General features: G+C 40.7%; 3 protein-coding genes across 3 annotated transcripts; 1 reads left to right on the forward strand and 2 right to left on the reverse strand.

The window, feature by feature from the left end:
- On the reverse strand, nucleotides 1-3,629 carry LOC119414041 (dual specificity protein phosphatase 26-like). Its single transcript, XM_037681153.1, has 3 exons — nucleotides 3,451-3,629; nucleotides 278-489; nucleotides 1-197 (listed from the first exon to the last, which is right to left on the reverse strand). The coding sequence occupies exons 1-3, from the start codon at nucleotides 3,627-3,629 to the stop codon at nucleotides 1-3; spliced, it is 588 nt and encodes a 195-aa protein (XP_037537081.1).
- A 1,937-nt stretch (nucleotides 3,630-5,566) lies between these two features.
- bag4 (BCL2 associated athanogene 4) lies at nucleotides 5,567-8,915 on the reverse strand. Its single transcript, XM_037681149.1, is given in 6 exon segments — nucleotides 5,567-7,297; nucleotides 7,374-7,643; nucleotides 7,808-8,020; nucleotides 8,170-8,289; nucleotides 8,825-8,897; nucleotides 8,899-8,915. Coding segments are annotated over 6 exon segments (1,137 nt in total). The 3' UTR covers nucleotides 5,567-6,853.
- A 677-nt stretch (nucleotides 8,916-9,592) lies between these two features.
- On the forward strand, nucleotides 9,593-16,365 carry lsm1 (LSM1, U6 small nuclear RNA associated). The gene is made up of 4 exons (XM_037681154.1): nucleotides 9,593-9,741; nucleotides 9,896-9,964; nucleotides 10,079-10,194; nucleotides 15,584-16,365. The coding sequence occupies exons 1-4, from the start codon at nucleotides 9,696-9,698 to the stop codon at nucleotides 15,752-15,754; spliced, it is 402 nt and encodes a 133-aa protein (XP_037537082.1). The 5' UTR covers nucleotides 9,593-9,695; the 3' UTR covers nucleotides 15,755-16,365.
- Nucleotides 16,366-18,731: the final 2,366 nt, after the last annotated feature.

An 18,731-nucleotide genomic window follows, 5' to 3' on the forward strand; every position in this document is an offset into this window, starting at 1 on the left:
CTAATGATGTTTGCCAAAGAGCTGTCCATTAAGTTTGATGAGCTGTCGGAGGAAACCTCGATTAGGGATCACTCCCCGGTTATTTTTCACAGCACAAATGGCCTCCACAAGAGGTAGGTTCTGTCTCAGCATCAAGTAAGCCAGAACCAAGGTGGCTGAGCGACTGACTCCCACATGACAATGCACCAGAACCTTGCCTGAAAAACCCAGAGAAACATTTTCAGACATCATCTAATAGTTTGTAATAATACTGGGACAACTCGTTTGCCTGTTTTACCTCCTCTGCTTAGCGCCCTGTGCATAAAGTCTGCTGCCGGCTGGAAGTTGATGCTCATATTATAGTCACAGGAGTCCCGAGCCTCAATGCCCATGTAGGTGATGTTCATCCCTTCATAGATTTCTGGCTGCCTGCCTTGTTTACTGTGAGCTGCGTTCAGAATGTGGGTGAACCGATGCTTGGATAGATCAGCCAGGTTCTCTGCGGATTGCCTGAAACATGCAACAGTTTGTATTTAGAGATGGCATTGTACATATTAAATAATGCAAATACAGTCATTGGAAAAAAATCAGCAATGACCTTAGAGGAGCAACTGTTGCCCATCAATTTGTGAAAGGATTAGAGGTACCAACCAATTTGGAGTCCATGATTCAACAGAGAGAAAACCCTAACAAACAGAAAAGACTTCCCAGACTTCCGCTTCTCAGGAGTGGATGTCACATTAAATTCACCCAGATGTCAGACTGTGCAACGCTCAGAGAAAAATTGCATCAAACCCATGAGCTCCATCTCTCACTCTACAAAACTCAGCAATGTAAAGTTTTTGGTCATGAAAAAACAGTTAGGAAAAGTCTAAAACAGTTATGGCTCATTTTTCATTCATTCATTCATTCAACCTTTATTTAGACAGATAAATCACATTGAGGCTCGAAGACTCATTTACAAGTGAGATCTGTTTAGACAGACAAAAAAAGTTGTGAAACTGTGCACATGTAGGAACTGGAGGAAAAAAAAAATCCTATCAAACTTTTTCTTCTTGGCTGAGAAGAAAGCCCCTGATAATGACAAAAACACCCCGCACATACAAGCACATGGTGATATAGACATTGGGGGGGGGGAACAAGGGTGGTGAGAGTGTCCAAGGAGGCTCCCGGAGGCACTGTAGGAGTTCTGATAAGGATGGAATAATTGGCCATTTCCCTCTGGTGAGATCCATAAACATTCTCGAGGGGTGTCGTGAATGGCCAAGGACAACGTCAATAGGAATCCAAGAGTCCTGAAATTATGATAAAAATGTTTTTTCAGCTGGTTCCCTCAAGGTTGATCAGTGGACTTCCTCGATGGGAGGGAGGGGGGGCAGAGCATCAGTTTACAGAGCCTCCAGGCAAATTAATCTACGGTAGCCTGCAAGGCCAGCCAAGGGAACCAAATTCAGATAAACAACGTTTGTTTTGAAGTCAGGCCGAACTTTACTGAATTTTTATCTGCCTTGAGTCTTTGCTGGTCTCGCGTAGATTCCGAAAGGTCCAAATTAAGTGGACACACCACTGATCCGTGCTTGAGAATATTTTCCAAGATTTGAGCCATCCTGCCAGCGAGTCCTAGGGGCCACATATGGCCTGCGATTCTCACAAATCACATCCAATTTGCGATCCAGTCCACTAAGCAATAGAGTCTGGGTGCACGAGACATGGAGCAAACCTTCACATAGGCGGCAGCCTGACCAGGCCAGATTAGCTGTGGCCGTCTTCTTTGTGCAGTTCACCTCACCTGAAGCTTTTCTCAAAAATGTTGTTCATTGCTTTGAGAGACCAACTGACCAGATCCACAAAATTATGGTTCGAAAGATATGTAGGGAGAGACCAGAAACAGTTTCAAAGACAGGACAGAGCAGCAAAGCAAAGCGGAGGAGGGAGAGGAGGGGAAAAGCGTCCGCTCTCGGCAAGAGCAAGTGGTGAAGTGGATGGAAGGGTTATTAGGAGAGTGTCTCCTTTCTAAACAGAACATGACAGCACGACTTGGGTTTGCAAGTTTCACAGTTTCATCAGTAAGAACCACAAGCCTTCTGAAACAATGTCCTTTGGGAAGATGATTGTGGACAGAAGTAGTTTAGTAAAAATCAGACACATAATATCATCATAAACACCCTGTAAGAAATGGTAAATGGACTGTACTTATATAGCGCCTTTCTATCTAATCAAGATACTCAAAGCACTTTACACTAAAATCTGTGTCCTCATTTACCCATTCATACAGCACTCTACTAGATCTCTACAAAGCTAACTGAACAAATCATTCTAAAGAGACTAATCAGAGCTTTAGATCACATTCATACACTGATGGGACACACATCGGAGGCGATGAGGGGTTCAGTGTCTTGCCCAAGGACACTTCGGCATGTGACTGCTGGTGGATTCGAACCCCCAACTTGTGCATTGGAGGACGACTGCTTTACCCACTCAGCCTCAGCCGCCCAACAATAATAACTGTTGAGCATGGTGGTGGAGGGGTGATGATTTGAGCTTGTTTGCAGCTACAGGACACCATGCAGTCACTGAGTTAACCATGAACTTCTCTAAAGACCAAATCTTTATAGTCAAATGTGAGATCATCTGTCTGACAGCTGAAACTTGATCCAAACTGGGTTGTAATGAAATGGGACAACAATCCCAATGATGGCAACAAACATACAACAGAATGACAGAAGAAGAAAAGAATCAAGGTGTTGCAGTGGTCCAAAGTGCAGCCCTGAGCCTGATTAAAATGCTGTGGTGAACCTTAAGTGAGTTGTGCAGAAACAAATGCCTGCAGACCTGAAAGAAATGAAGAAAAGCTGTGCAAAAGAGTGGACTATATTATTTCTCTATAACTATGTGAGAGACTGATCATCATTGTCTGACAGTCAGAAAATGACTACTAAGAGTTATTTCATCTAAAGGAGGTTCATCAAGCTATTGAATCATGGAGGGGAATTTGTTTTCCTCACATTTTATTCTAGTTTTGCTCATTTTGTTCAATAATGACACATTGTGGTTGAGTGTTTTTGTACATTTGAGATTTTAATCGTTTTAAAGGTCAAATCATTTTAAACACAAAACCCTAAAAATAGAAAAAGTGTGGCCTTTTTTCATGAATGTAGTTTTCTGATGCTCTGTGAAGCAACGTGTAACTTATTCTGTCGTGACTGATGCAAAGTATTTGAAGCATGAGCGTTAGGAAATATAAGACCAGAGATATGCTTTCATGCCGGAGCATAATTAGAAGCTCTCACATGGCAGAGCTGAAGTTTATGTAGGTTCTCAAGAAGGAATTCAGTTCAAGGACTAAATCTGATTTATGATCAGTTTCTGTTTCGCTTGTGTACAGTGCACCCAAATCTGCTTACTCTGATGTTTATAACAGTGGGCTCAGATCTTTGAATGAAATTTCAAAGAAAAAGTTTAGATGCTTACTGGTCACCGATGTAAAGCCTCGGCCACACTTCGTCTGCATGGCTGATGATAGCTTTGCCTGTCAACAAAAGTCTTTCCAACTCGAACACTGCCAGTCCAGGTGAGCTCAGGTCGATTTCCACTTTCCTGTGTGGTCGCTCATCATTCCAGGAGGCGGGAAGTTTCGATGTGTACGACATGGCTTTTTGAGAAAGTGTCGTTTCTGAACTTCTTAAATAAATACAACATGTTAAAGCTTTTCAAATCTTCAAGAAAGCTGAAAGTTACTCCATGCATTTCCTCTCCAGTTGTATCAAACAAAAAAGAATGAACCTCAGGTGACTTTAGACTTAATTCTTTGCCTGTGATTTACTCACCTCAACACTAAACATCCGGAGTGTTATCAGGACATTTGATCCTTGAATTAAACCGAGCCTGCGTGCCTCAAGCCTCCAGAGGGCAAGTGTTCTGCCTTTACTTCAGAATAACAGTCTATTTAAAGATGTGAACGTTAGTTGGCAGAGGGTATCGTTGGGCAAGTTTCCTCTTAAAAAATGTTTTAAATGGCAGAATTGTGTTTCTAAGTACACTTAATAAAACAAAAGACTAATACAGTGTAGATTTATTGAGAGTTGTTGCAATTTGCTGGCTTCCTAACATTTTTTATTATTATTGATCATTTACAGGTGCTGGTCATAAAATTAGAATATCAAGAAAACGTTGATTTATCTCAGTAATTCCATTAAAAAAGTGAAACTTGTATATTATATTAATTCATTGACACCTTGCACAAGGAGGGCAAGACACAAAAGGTCATTGCTTAAGAGGCTGGCTGTTCACAGAGCTCTGTGTCCAAGCACATTAATAAAGAGGGGAAGGGAAGGAAAACATGTGGAAGAAAAAAAGTGTACAAGCAATAGAGATAACTGCACCCTGGAGAGGATTGTGAAACAAAACCCATTCCAAAATATGGGGGAGATTCACAAAGAGTGGACTGCAGCTGGAGTCAGTGCTTCAAAAACCACCACGCACAGATGTATGCAAGACATGTTTCAGCTGTCACATTCCTTGTGTAAAGCCACTCTTGAACAAGAGACAGCATCAGAAGTGTCTCACCTGGGACTGCTGCTGAATGGCCAAAAGTTATGTTCTGAATTAAGTAAAATTTGCATTTTCTTTGGAAATCAAGGTCCCAGAGTCTGGAGGAAGAGAGGAGAGGCACAGAATTCACATTGCTTGAGGTTCAGTGTCAAGTTTCCACAGTCAGCGATGGTTTGGGGTGCCATGTCATCTGCTGGTCCACTGCGTTTTCTGAGGTCCAAGGTCAACACAGCTGTCTACCAGGAAGTTTTAGAGACTTCATGCTTCCTGCTGCTGATCAATTTTATGGAGATGCAGATTTCATTTTCCAACAGGACTTGGCACCTGCACACATGCCAAAGCTACCAGTACCTGGTTTAATGACCATGGTATCCCTGTTCTTAATTGGCCAGCAAACTCGTCTGACCTTAACCCCAAATAAAATCTATGGAGTATTGTGAAGAGGAAGATGTGATACACCAGACCCAACAATTCAGAAGAGCTGAAGGCCACTATCAGAGCAACCTGAGCTCTCACAACACCTGAGCAGAGTCACAGACTGATCGACTCCATGACACGCTGCATTGCTGCAGTAATCCAGGAAAAAGGAGCTCCAACTAAATATTGATGCTGCACATGCTCATACACTTCATGTTCATACTTTTCAGTTGACCAACATTTCTAAAAATTATATATTTTTTAATTGGTCTTAATATTGTAATTTTCTGAGAAACTGAATTTGGGGTTTCATTAGTTGTCAGTTATAATCATCAACATTAAAAGAAATAAACATTTGAAATATATCAGTCTGTGTGTAATGAATGAATATAATATACAAGTTTCACTTTTTGAATGGAATTACTGAAATAAATGAACTTTTTCATGATATTCTAATTTTATGACCAGCACCTTTATAATGAACGTTTCTGTGCAGTGCCCCAGCCTGAGATGACCTTTTTTGTGAATTTGTGCAAAATATACTAAATTAAATTAATCCTTTTTTGAACTTTTAATTAAAATCTATAAACAGCGAGGACAAAACAAAACTGATAACAGGTTAAGAAAATAGCTGACATTTAATTGTTTTCTTCAATTTGCAATAACTTCAAAGTTTATCAAGCAAAGATTTCCACCTTGTGTTGAAAACATGCATTACAACTAAAGTTAAACATTAACCTAAAATTAAAGATATCCCAGATGATACATTTCATGCAAAAGTTTGTTTTTTTTTTCTTCTTCTAATTATATAAACCACTCTCTTAAATGTGGCACTTTCCCCGCTGTAAAACAACACAAGAGCATGTGAAAGAAAAAAAAACAACTACTCACTACTGTATACACAAGACAATGGACTGTGGTGCACATTTGGGTTTTTGACCCAGGAAGTTGGAAATTAATATTTGCTCGAACTACTGCTGAACCACCGTGTGTTCAAGCATAAAACCTTACAGAAAATGTTAAAGCTTCCTCCTTTCCTTTATACCAGTGTACAAAGCGCAAGAAAAATAAACATTTTACGCAACCTTGTTTTACCTATGTGCAGTAACAGTACGGTAGTTTATAGGGTTAAAAACATGAAATTCATATGTAGATCAGATTGAATGTCTGTGCTTTGAAGGCAGTTTCAAACACAAGATGGAACAATTAGGACAGCGATCTTTAGAGGGTTTTCATTCATCTGCTACAACTCTGGCGTCAATAATTGGCTCCGACATGTCGTGACTGAGTGCCTGTCTGAGGTTACAGTGCATGCAAGGCTTGGAGCATAACAGAAAACACACTGCTGCAGAAACAAGGAGGGGAAGGGGGCGGTGGGCAGCTATACTGAATCCATCACAGGAAAAGACAATATTATGATCATGCAAATAGACTGAGCTGTCTCAGTAGACAGCTGAGGAAGTGCATGTGTCTAAGTTACAAGTAGGATCAGACTAAAACAGAGCCACAGTCCTGAGGGGCAGTCCGAACACATATCACGAGTTAGACCACAAACAGCTGCAATGTGAAGCTAAATAAACTGTTTTCCAGTCACATCCTGCAGAATGGTGGTAAAGGCAGGACACAAAAGAGAGGATGTGCAAGTTTCAGATTGTGTAGCCAGCACAGTCACTCACGGAGGCTGAAAGTTACGTATGATATATACACAAACATCATGTCCTGTTTAAAGAGTTTATAGAATAAGAGCTCCAACTTGTTCTCAGGTACATATCATGTAAGTTTTTTTAATAACATTGTGTTGGAGGAAAAAAACAAAACTATCGCTATGTAGAATCAAACTGATCCTTCAATTATTACATGGAAGATCTGAATGAAGAAAAGAATACTTGGTGGCTCACAGTCCAGTTCAGAAAGCTTTCCGCTCCAGCTGGTCTAGAATGGTCTGGATTCTCTGTACAGCCTCTTTCCGGGCTTGCCGTACACTCTCTTGTCCCTGAGTCTCCACAGAGTCCAGCTCCAGCAGCTCTTTGGTCAACAATTCCTCCAGACAACGATAACTCTTGTCTGTTTTTCTGCCAACAAACTCGTCAACATCCTCCTGAAGAAGCTGAACTCTGAACAGAACCTGCTGAACTTTAGCGAGGCTGGGATTGTCGCCCAGGGGCTGAGGTCCTGCCTGACTAGAAGCTGGTGGGGTCTCAGATTGTGGAGGAACAGTATCACCTCTCCCGTTCTTGATGTAAATTTGGGGAGGTGAACTTATTTCAGCAGGATTTCCATTGGGGGGATTAGGTGACAGTGCTGGCCTGGGTTTAGGTCCTGGCTGAGGGGCACGCTGGTGATGCGGATCCTACAAAGACACAAAGAGCGTGTGAGTCCTTCAGTTTCATTCCAGTCTCTCAAACAAAAAAGCTGCAGATTTTTACCTTTGGCTGATAAGGTGGTGGAGCACCAGTTCCAGTTCCTGGCCACGCTGGAGGATGTGCTGGACGGACATGGTTAGCAAAGTGATTTTGTGGAGGCTGCTGTCCATGTTGCCATTGCTGCTGCGTGGGAGGGTATGGACCAGAGTGCCCCCAAGCATCGGCCTGAGGGCTTGGGTGGAGAGGCTGGCCAGTGGGGTACGGGGTGTTTGGAGGCATTCCATGTCCACCTTCACTGTAGTGTGGGTATGGGCCAGAAGGATATCCAGGACCCTGAAGGCACAAGCAAGGCCACCGTGTTGTATTTATACATTTGTTTTCAGTGTCACTGTAGGTATCTACTTTAAAAAAGCACTGATGTCACTAAGGATGTTTCCTGTCGGGTTTAATGTTACACCTGAAAGCTACAACAGCATATAAAAACAATTTAAACTCACGCCTTGACAGTGTGGACCAGGATAGTGATGATGTTGGTGTGCTTGCCCAGATGGCCCACCGCTCTGCTCAGCTGGACACGCTTGGTTTGGATAAGAGCTTCTCTGAGGATCAGCGCAGTAGAACGGATTTGACGGGTGGAAACCACTGGTTGAGTACTGACTTTGAGCAGGGTTGTACACTCCGTGGCCATTTGGATACCCTCCAGGCATCATCTACACGAAAAGCAAAATAAAGACACACTTGTCTGCAAGGATGTACAGTTTTGACACAGTATTCGACTATTTAGAAATGTGTAGGATATCTAAGATGGAGGACAGAGTAACTCCTACTTGCAAAGATTATGTTGCATAATGTGCCTCACCTGTGGATTGTATGGCGGCTGAACGTCTGATCCTGAGGGATAAGCATTTGCATAGTGCTCAGCAGAGTGAGACTGTGGATACCAGTAATGTGAAGCATATCCTGGATACTGAGGAGCATCCTGTGAACATAGTACATGAACAGGGAAGGGGTTTTACTTTTTTCCTCATATAAAAGTACCCAAAACGTGATATTTATTCAGTACTACTTAGCTCATAGACAACAGCATATTTTCAGCTTAGCTGTGTAAACCTGAATGTTCAATAAGTTATAAAAACTAGTACAAATATCCAAGTTTATCGCTTGATGAATCACTTATAGTATGCATCTGAACAGAAATACTATGCCGACTACAAAAAAAAAAAAAAAATGCAAAGAACATTTCACAAAAGCACACGTGTTACGCTATCACAATGTGTTAACACCCCAAAAGAACAATGAAAAGTTGGGTAAAAGCTCAACTATCAAGCTTGTTTCAACTAGTATTACATAATGATGCCAGCTAGCTGTGTTAGCCGTGCAGCTAACACAGTACTGTGCGAGTCACTTTCAGTGTGATTTATACACGATTTCACGTCGTGTTTTTAATGTTAAACACACTACAACTCATTTCATTCACAAAGAGTGGGCGGCTAGGACGTTTTCCATCAGCTCACCATAGTGTTATTCCAGTTTCCGTGATTATTTTTCGAGTTACAAGTCGAGGGCCAGCCAGGTTTGAGTTGAGTGTATTTGAGGATGGTGCATCAGCTACGCGCGTTCTCTTTCACCTGTCTCGTCACGTGCCATTGTAAATAAATAAATCTTTAACAACATAAAAGTTACTTATCTGAGACGCCAGCAAACACAAATTACATCTACTCTCGAGTAGAGATCGACCGATATAAATCAGGAAATGATTGAATGATGCGGAGCTTGTGGAGGGGAAAAAAAAAAACGGCGTGTCTCTTTAAAACAAAGAATAGTAATAAGTATGAAGATGCCTCACTCAGACCGGCTTTTTTATTTTCGGCACCTTGAACGTCATTGTGGAAGCGACTCCAGGATGTGAAGTTAATTTGTGCAGTGACTTAAAATAGGACGAATGTCACATCAAATAACTGTTTAAGGTTTCGAGAAATAAAATCATATTTTTATTTTGCGGAAAAAGTGAAAATGTTCATTTTCATCTCTTTTTTAATGTAGTAATTTGAGCCTTGCGCATACACGATCTTTGGTGTCGCAAACGCTTCCGCATTCAATATCGAAAAGATCTGGGTTTTTTTATGTATATATTAGGTAAAACCTTATAAATCTAACCCTCTTTGGGCCTACTTAAAAAAATACAACAACAAAAAAAAATACAAAAAATACAAACGTTGCACGTTTAGACACAAGTTGGCACGTGATGGGTTAAACGTTGACAGGAAGTTTATCCCGAGCACGTATAAAGGCACTTCCTGTGCTCCTGTCTTCAAAGAAACGAATTTAAAACATTCATGGCTTGACGGTACAGCAAGGTAGTGGAAAAAAAAGCTGAAACCCAAGATGAACTACGTACCAGGGACGGCGAGCCTCATAGACGACATTGACAGTGAGCTGCCGACACTGATGGTTTAAGGCTTTAGTTTAGATCTAAGATCTGTGGCTTCGTTCTGCGCCTCTTTAGACAGCAGACTTTGAAATATGTGTACCAAAGCGAATATAACGTGTAACTTAAAGTCCTTGTGGTGTTTTGTGTCCTGCAGAGAAGCACCTGGTGCTGCTCCGGGACGGCAGGACGCTGATTGGTTACCTGAGGAGCATCGATCAGTTTGGTACCTCTGTTTTATCATTTCACACTTTGCTTATTGAACTTGGAGGCAAAATCGACGCACTTCAGTAAAACATGCATTCATGTGTTCTTTACATGTCTCATTCATGTCCTCCAGCCAATTTAGTCTTTCACCAGACCGTGGAGAGGATCCACGTGGGGAAAAAGTTTGGAGACATCCCCAGAGGAATCTTCATCGTGAGAGGAGAGAATGTGGTGCTGCTTGGAGAGATAGTAAGTCTTTACTGTCCTATTTTGTCTTCTTTTTTATTTATTTATTTGAGGCAAAGATACAAACTGAGCTTTAACATTTGGCAGAGTAGATGAAAACCAAGCAGATAAACTGAAAGTCAGAGTTTAAATATGTTTCCAGAAAGTATTCACAGTGCTTCCCTTTTTTCCACATTTTATGTTACAGCCTTATTTCAATTAATCTCTTAACTCAAAATGCTACACACAATACACTATTATGACAAAGTGAAAAAATTGGACATTTTTGCAAATTTATTAAAAATGGAAACATTGGATATCACATTTATGCAAGTATTCACAGCCTTTGCCTAATACTTTGTTCACCTTTGGCAGCAGTTACAGCCTCAGGTCTTTGTGAATATGATGTCTCAACCTTAGCACACCTGTCTTTAGGCAGTTTCCCCATTATTCTTTGCAGTACTTCTCAAGCTCCATCAGGTTGGAGGGAAGACGTCTGTACAGCCAATTTCAGATATCTCCAGAGATGTTCAATCAGGTTAAAGTTTGGACTGAAATAGTTTAAAATAAGGCTGTAACATAACAAAATATGGGAAAAGGGAAGTGCTGTGAATACTTTCCAGATTCACTGTATATAAAATGGGAAATGGTGTTTAAAAAAAAAAAAAAAAGCCCCAGCATTCTTTGAAAGAATTCATATCGCCCTGCAGCTTTTCATGCCAGAGTTGGAGACTGACCTCGTCTTTAAGTGGATAAATAAAGAAGTTCTGTTTTGATCAAAGCTTGAAAATGTTATGAGCAATCTTTTACATGTTGAGTTGTCTCTTTGTTGTGAAGGCAGTTACTGCCACGTCAAAGTTTAGCCAGACGTTCTGTAAAACTCACCGAGTTTCAGCCAATTTTCTTTTGGCTAATGTCAACCAGCTGAGGCCTCATTCTTGAAGTGGGTTGACTCCAGAAATGATTCATTTTGTAGATCTGCATCCGGAGAATACTTTCTGAAAGGTACTTTAAAATCAAATCAGTGTTTCGTGACATATTTTACGGACACCGGCTAAAACATGAGTCGGCTTTTATAAGTAAAAACTTTTCAAATGTTATTCACTAGACAAAATAACTGATTAATGAAGTATTACAGGTAAAATGTTCTTTCGGCTTTTCCCTCTTCAGGGGTCTCCACAGCGAGTCATCCTCCTCCACCTCTCTCTGTCCTCTGCATCCTCTGTCTTCACTCCAACTACCTCCATGTCCTCTCTAACTGCACCCATATATTTCCTCTGTCTTTTTCCTGGCAGCTGCATTTCTAACATCCTTCTACTAATATAACCACTGTCCCTCCTCTGAACATGTCCAAACCACTGTCTCTCCTCTGGACATGTCCAAACCACTGTCCCTCCTCTGGACATGTCCAAACCACTGTCCCTCCTCTGGACATGTCCAAACCATCTCAGTTTGGTCTCTAACTTTATCTCCAAGTTGTTCAACCTGTGCTGTACCCCTAATGATCTCATTCCTAATCTTATCCATCCTTGTCACTCTTAAGGAGAACCTCAGCATCTTCATTTCTGCCACTTCCAGTTCTTTCTCCTGTCTTTTTGTCCATGTCTCTGTCTCCAGACCATATAACATAGCTGGTTTCACCACTGTCTTGTAAACTTTTCTTTTGACCTTTGCTGACACCCTTTTGTCACAAATCACTCCTGAAACTTTTCTCCATCCACTCCATCCTGCCTGGACTCTCTTCACCTCTTTACCACATTCCCCATTTTTGTGGACAGTGGACCCCAAGTACTTGAAGTCCTGCACCTTTGTGACCTCTGCTCCTTGTAGCCTCACTGTTCCACCGGCCTCCCTCTCATTCACACACATACTGTCTTACTACGGCTGATTTTCATTCCTCTTTCAAGTGCATACCTCCACCTCTCCAAGTTCTCTTCCACCTGTTCCCTGTTCTCACCACAGATCACAATGTCATCTGCAAACATCATCGTCCACGGGGATTCCTGCCTGACTCATCAGTTAGTCGGTCCATCACCAGAGCAAACAAGAAGGGGCTCAGAGTCGATCCTTGATGCACTCCCACCTCCACCTTGAAGCTATCTGTCACTCCTACAGCACATCTCCCCACTGTCCTGCTGTCCTCATACATGTCCTGGACCAGTCTAACATACTTTTCTGCCACTCCAGATTACCTCATGCAATACCACACCTCCTCCCTCGACACCCTGTCATGCTTTTTCTAAATCCACAAAGACACAATGGAGTTCTTTCTGACCCTCTCTGTACTTCTCCATCAGCATCCTCAACACAAAGATGGCATCTGTGGTGCTCTTTCTTGGCATGAAACCATACTGCTGCTCACAGTCGCCTCTCGTCTAAGTCTTGCTTCCACAACTCTCTCCCAGATCTTCATCATGTGGCTTATCAACTTAATTCTCCTGTAGTTGTTACAGCTCTGTACATCACCCTTGTTCTTAATCCATCTCAATACCAGCACACTTCTCCATTTCTCAGGCATTTTTTCACCCTCAAATATGTCATTGATTATTTGAGTCAAAAACCTCACTGCCATCTCTCCAAGACATTTCCAAACCTCCAGTGGTATGTCATCAGGTCCTACTGCCTTCCCCTTCTTCTTTCTTTTCAGAGCTTTCCAGACTTCACCCTCACTAATCTTTCCCACTTCCTGGTCCACAGTTTCTATAACCTCTACTTTTCTTTCTCGTTCATTCTCTTCATTCATTAGCTCCTCAACATACTAGTACTAGTTTGGTGGCCTGCTGTACACATCTTTTATCACCCAAACTTAACAAAATTAAATAATCGTGAGGAAACTATTCAATCAACAGCTGAAGTTTATTGGATAATTTTTGTCTAAATGAATGTGGTTCATAAGCTATTTTACCAACAAATGGGTCATTTCCGTTTCTATCAGAAATCTAGCTGCATCCATTTGCGCTCAGATTATGTCTTGGGGATGGCTCTCAGCTACCGCCGCACCAGTTTTAAATTAATATTTGTGAAATTTGACCGAGTTGTAGATGTATTTCATGTTTTGCCAAGTTCAGTTAAAACCTTACCACCCACTATCCACCTTTTTGGTGCTGGGGATTAATAATCTATAACCGTATTAAATTTCACTTTCAATCCCAGCAGAAAGATCTAAAAGGAAAAACTTTGTACACGATTTGTGTTGATCTCAACAGTGGTCTGTTACAGAGATGGAGGAGCTTCCAGGCTGGCACACACAACCAGCATGAGTCATGAAGCCCAACTTTTTAAACATTATGTTCACGTTTGCTCTGACAACAAGACAGCCTGTACTGTACGTTAGAGGACCTACGGTGTCCTGACTGGGACACTTCATGTTATCAGCAGGGTTTGTCAAGTTCAGGCATTTGAGCATTTTTATTTTTAGAGAACTGATGCTCATTGTCAATATTTGAGCTTCATGGGAGCCAGATAATTAGGCTCCCATGCAATCTGTTTCACTTAATTTTTCATTTTATTATTATTATTATTATTATTATTATTATTATTATTATTATTATTATTATGATTATTGATGATAATGACTGCTGCCAAAGGTGATAATGTTTTTACTTCTCTGTGTTTGTAGTTGGCAACATATCTCATAAATCGTTAATGAAACGCTCAAAGTAATTTTTGGATGCATGTCTACAACTGATTAACTTATGTAGTCAATCCAATTCAAGATGGCCTCCACAGCTAATCCGCATTAGTCATCATGTAAAATGGTATACAGGTGCTGGTCGTAAAATAATATCATGAACAAGTTGATTTATTTCAGTAATTCCATTCAAAAAGTGAAACTTCTATATTTTCATTCATTACACACAGACTGATATATTTCAAATGTTTATTTATTTTAATGTTGATTATTATAACTGACAACTAATAAACTCCAAATTCAGTATCTCAGAAAATTAGATTATTATTTAAGACCAATTAAAAAATTTTTTTTTAGAAATGTTGGCCAATTGAAAAGTATGAACATGAAGTGTATGAACATGTGCAGCATCAATATTTAGTTGTTGCTCCTTTTTCCTGGATTACTGCAGTAATGCTGCGTGTCATGGAGTCATCAGTCTGTGGCACTGCTCAGGTGTTGTGAGAGCTCAGGTTGCTCTGGCCTTCAGCTCTACTGAATTGTTGGGTCTGGTGTATCACATCTTCCTCTTCACAATACCTCATAGATTTCCTTTGGGGTTAACGTCAGGCGAGTTTTCTGGCCGATTAAGAACAGGGATGTCATGGTCCTTAAACCAGGTACTGGTAGCTTTGGTACTGTGTGCAGGTGCAAAGTCCTGTTGGAAAACAAAATCCGCATCTCCATAAAGTTGGTCAGCAGCAGGAAGCATGAAGTCTCTAAAATGTCCTGGTAGACAGCTGTGTTGACCTTGGACCTCAGAAAACACAGTGGACCAACACCAGCAGATGACATGTCACCCCAAACTACTGACTGTGGAAACTTGACACTGGACCTGAAGCAACATGGATTCTGTGCCTCTCCTTTCTTCATTCAGACTCTGGGACCTTGATTTCCAAAGGAAATGCAAAATATACTTTAATCAGAACATAACTTTGGACCACTCCGCAGCAGTCCCAGGTGAGACGCTTCTGATGCTGTCTCTTGTTCAAGAGTGGCTTGACACAAGGAATGCGACAGCTGAAACCCATGTCTTGCATACATCTGAGCGTGGTGGTTCTTGAAGCACTGACTTCAGTTGCAATCTACTCTTTGTCAATCTCTCCCACATCTTGGAATGGGTTTTGTTTCACAATCCTCTCCAGGGTGCAGTTATCTCTATTGCTTGTACACTTTTTTCTACCACATGTTTTCCTTCCCTTCACCTCTCTATTAATGTGTTTGGACACAGAGCTCTGTGAACAGCCAGCCTCTTTAGCAATGACCTTTTGTGTCTTGCCCTCATTGTGCAAGGGGTCAATGGTCGTCTTTTGGACAACTGTCAAGTCAGCAGTCTTCCCCATGATTGTGTAGCCTACAGAACTAGACTGAGACCATTTAAAGGCCTTTGCAGGTGTTTTGTGTTAATTAGCTGATTAGAGTGTGGCACCAGGTGTCTTCAATATTGAACCTTCTCACAATATTTTAATTTGAGATACTGAATTTGGGGTTTTCATTAGTTGTTAGTTATAATCATCAACATTAAAAGAAATAAACATTTGAAATATATCGGTCTGTGTGTAATGAATGAATATAATATAAAAGTTTCACTTTTTTGAATGGAATTACTGAAATAAATCAACTTTTTCATGATATTCTAATTTTATGGCCAGCACCTGTAATTTAGTTAAAGGACCCAAGAGGTTGGCTTCACAAACCACCTTTGGTTTCCTTCCAACTTAAACGTGGTGTGTTTCTCTGTAGGACGTGGACAAGCCCTGCGACACCGTCCTGCAGCAAGTCTCCATCGAGGAGATCCTGGAGGAGCAGCGGCTGCAGCAGCAGACCAAGCAGGAGACGGAGAAAGTCAAGATGCAAGTGTTGAAGGACCGAGGCCTTTCCGTCCCCAAAGCAGATAACTTGGACGAGTACTGACACGGCCTCTTTGTCCTCCCCCGATGATTAGACTTGTCCTTTTGCATCAGACTGAGTTTTATGTTTTGGGGGGTTTTGTTTGCTTTTTTATGTGTAGAAAACGGCTATCACTATTTACTTTAGCGTATCAATTTAGCATAAAGTATTTGGTTTAAAAAATGATTAGAAAAATGTGGTAAATCATGATGACTGTGCTGGCAGTTCAGTAATCCGTTTACAGAAGCACTTTCTCACTAAAGTATTAGTTTTGTGTAGATCTGTGGGTTTGGCTGCTGGCAAACTTTATTTTTCTCCAAATAACACTTTGAGTTTCTTTATGGAAAATACATCATCACGTCTGGCAACGGTTACGTTTCTGGGTTGTTGTTTTTTTTTTTTGTGTGAATGTTGGCTCAGCATTCATGTTTTCTTTTTAGTTTTGTGATCAAATGACTTCTACATACTTTGTGCCATTTTAATCTCCGTTAAAATGTTCGGCCCTGTGGGGAACTGTGAGCTTTGACTTTTTCAGGACTTGGGACATTTGTCATTTTTGACTTTATTTATAAAGAATCCTCAGAGAAATGTGAGAAATTGTCATTTCCTTCTAAAACATTCTTTGAAATTTACTTCAGCACTGTGATTTGCTCCTATTTTTATCTTGTTTCTTTTAAACTTTAGCCATGATTTTGTTATGTTTTTAAGCTTTTAGCTTCAGTTGGGCTAATTGGAGTCCTGTTCTCTTGTTTTAACTCAAATAATTTGGCTTTTTCAGCATATTTGAACGAGGCTCCGTTCTCAACACAAACAAAAAAAAACATGAATCATTTGGGTAATTGAATTCAGGCGCATTGGTGCATCAGACAGCATCCTGTTCAGAGGTCTTGATGCGTCCGGACAGATTGATCTTATCAGCTTTCATTTGTCAATAATGAGCTTGTTAAGCATTTGGACGGATGGTGATCATGTAACAGAGCTGCTTAATGAGTTGTTACATGAACTGGCTCATTTCTTCAACATTTTTCATAGTGTTATCATTAATACTACTTTTACATTTATGGGACACAGCCAGGAAATTAAGGTTTTATGAAAGAGCTCTATAGTTTATCCTTTGTGTGATTTTTCAGTCAAATAAAAAAAAAAAACGTGTTTTTAGGAGAATCAAAGTTGCACCAGTTTTCTGTTTATCTGCAGAGCTGTAAAGCAAAACAGCCCTTAAAATGTTTTATAAAAGAGTATTTACAGAGGACTTGAATGTGTTATTAGCAGCAGAATTTGATCTGGATGTATAGGATTACTCCTGATTAAATTATTCTTTTGCAAGCATGAGTCATTTAACCTTTAGATTTAATATTTCATACAAAATAGGCGAGCAGATTTATTTGAATTTTCTCCATTTGTAGATCCTATTTAGTACCAAGTCTTTCAATTGAAACCGGATTCCCAAAAAGTTGGGACACTAAACAAATTGTGAATAAAAACTGAATGCAATGATGTGGAGATGGCAAGTGTCAATATTTTATTCGTAATATAACAGATGACAGATCAAAAGTTTAATCTGAGTAAATGTAACATTTTAAAGGAAAAATATGTTGATTCAAAATTTCACAGTGTCAACAAATCCCAAACAAGTTAGGACAAGTAGCAATAAGTGGCTGGAAAAAGGAAATTGAGCATATAACGAACAGCTGGAAGACCAATTAACACTAATTAGGTCAATTGACAACATGATTGGGTATAAAAAGAGCTTCTCAGAGTGTCAGTGTCTCTCAGAAGCCAAGATGGTAAGAGGATCACCAATTCCACCATTGTTGCGCAGAAAGATAGTGCAGCAATACTAGAATGGTGTTACCCAGTGTAAAATAGCAAAGACTTTTAAGTTATCATCATCAACCGTGCATAACATCATCAAAAGATTCAGAGAATCTGGAACAATCGCTGTGCGTAAGGGTCAAGGCCGTAAAACTCTACTGGATGCTCGTGATCTCCAGGCCCTTAAACGTCACTGCACCTCAAACAGGAATGCCACTGTCAAGGAAATAACAGAATGGGCTCAGGAATACTTCCAGAAAGCATTGTCAGTGAATACAATCCACCGTGCCATCTGCCGTTGCCAGCTGAAACTCTACAGTGCAAAGAGGAAGCCATTTCTAAGCAAGCTCCACAAGCTCAGACGTTTGCACTGGGCCAGGGGTCATTTAAAATGGAGTGTGGCAAAATGGAAGACTGTTCTGTGGTCAGATGAGTCATGATTTGAAGTTCTTTATGGAACACTGGGACGACATGTCATCCGGACCAGAGAGGACAAGGATAGCCCAAGTTGATATCAATGCTCTGTTCAGAAGCCTGCATCACTGATGGTATGGGGTTGCATGAGCGCTTGTGGCATGGGCAGCTTGCATGTCTGGAAAGGCACCATTAATGCAGAGAACTATGTTCAGGTTCTAGAACAACATACGCTCCCATCTAGACTTCATCTCTTTCAGGGAAGACCCTGCATTTTTCAACACGATAATGCCAGACCACATTCTGCAGCAATCACAACATCATGGCTACGTAGGAGAAGGATCCGGGTACTGAAATGGCCAACCTGCAGTCCAGATCTTTCACCTATAACATTTGGCGCATCATAAAGAGGATGGTGCGACAAAGAAGGCCCTAGACGATTGAACAGTTAGAGGCCTGTATTAGACATGAATGGGAGAGCATTCCTATTCCTGAACTTGAGAAACTGGTCTCCTCTGTCCCCAGACGTCTGTTGAGTGTTGTAAGAAGAAGGGGGGATGCCACACAGTGGTAAAAATGGACTTGTCCCAACTTTTTTGGGATTTGTTGACGCCATGAAATTTGGAAACAACAGATCTTTTCCTTAAAATGATACATTCTCTCAGTTTAAACTTTTGATCTGTGATTTGTGTTCTATTCTGAATAAAATATTAGATGTTGGCACCTCCACATCATTGCATTCAGTTTTTATTCACAATTTGTTTAGTGTCCC

Source organism: Nematolebias whitei, chromosome 8, assembly GCF_014905685.2.
Source record: "Nematolebias whitei isolate Nwh7 chromosome 8, NemWhi1, whole genome shotgun sequence".
NCBI lineage: Eukaryota > Metazoa > Chordata > Actinopteri > Cyprinodontiformes > Rivulidae > Nematolebias > Nematolebias whitei.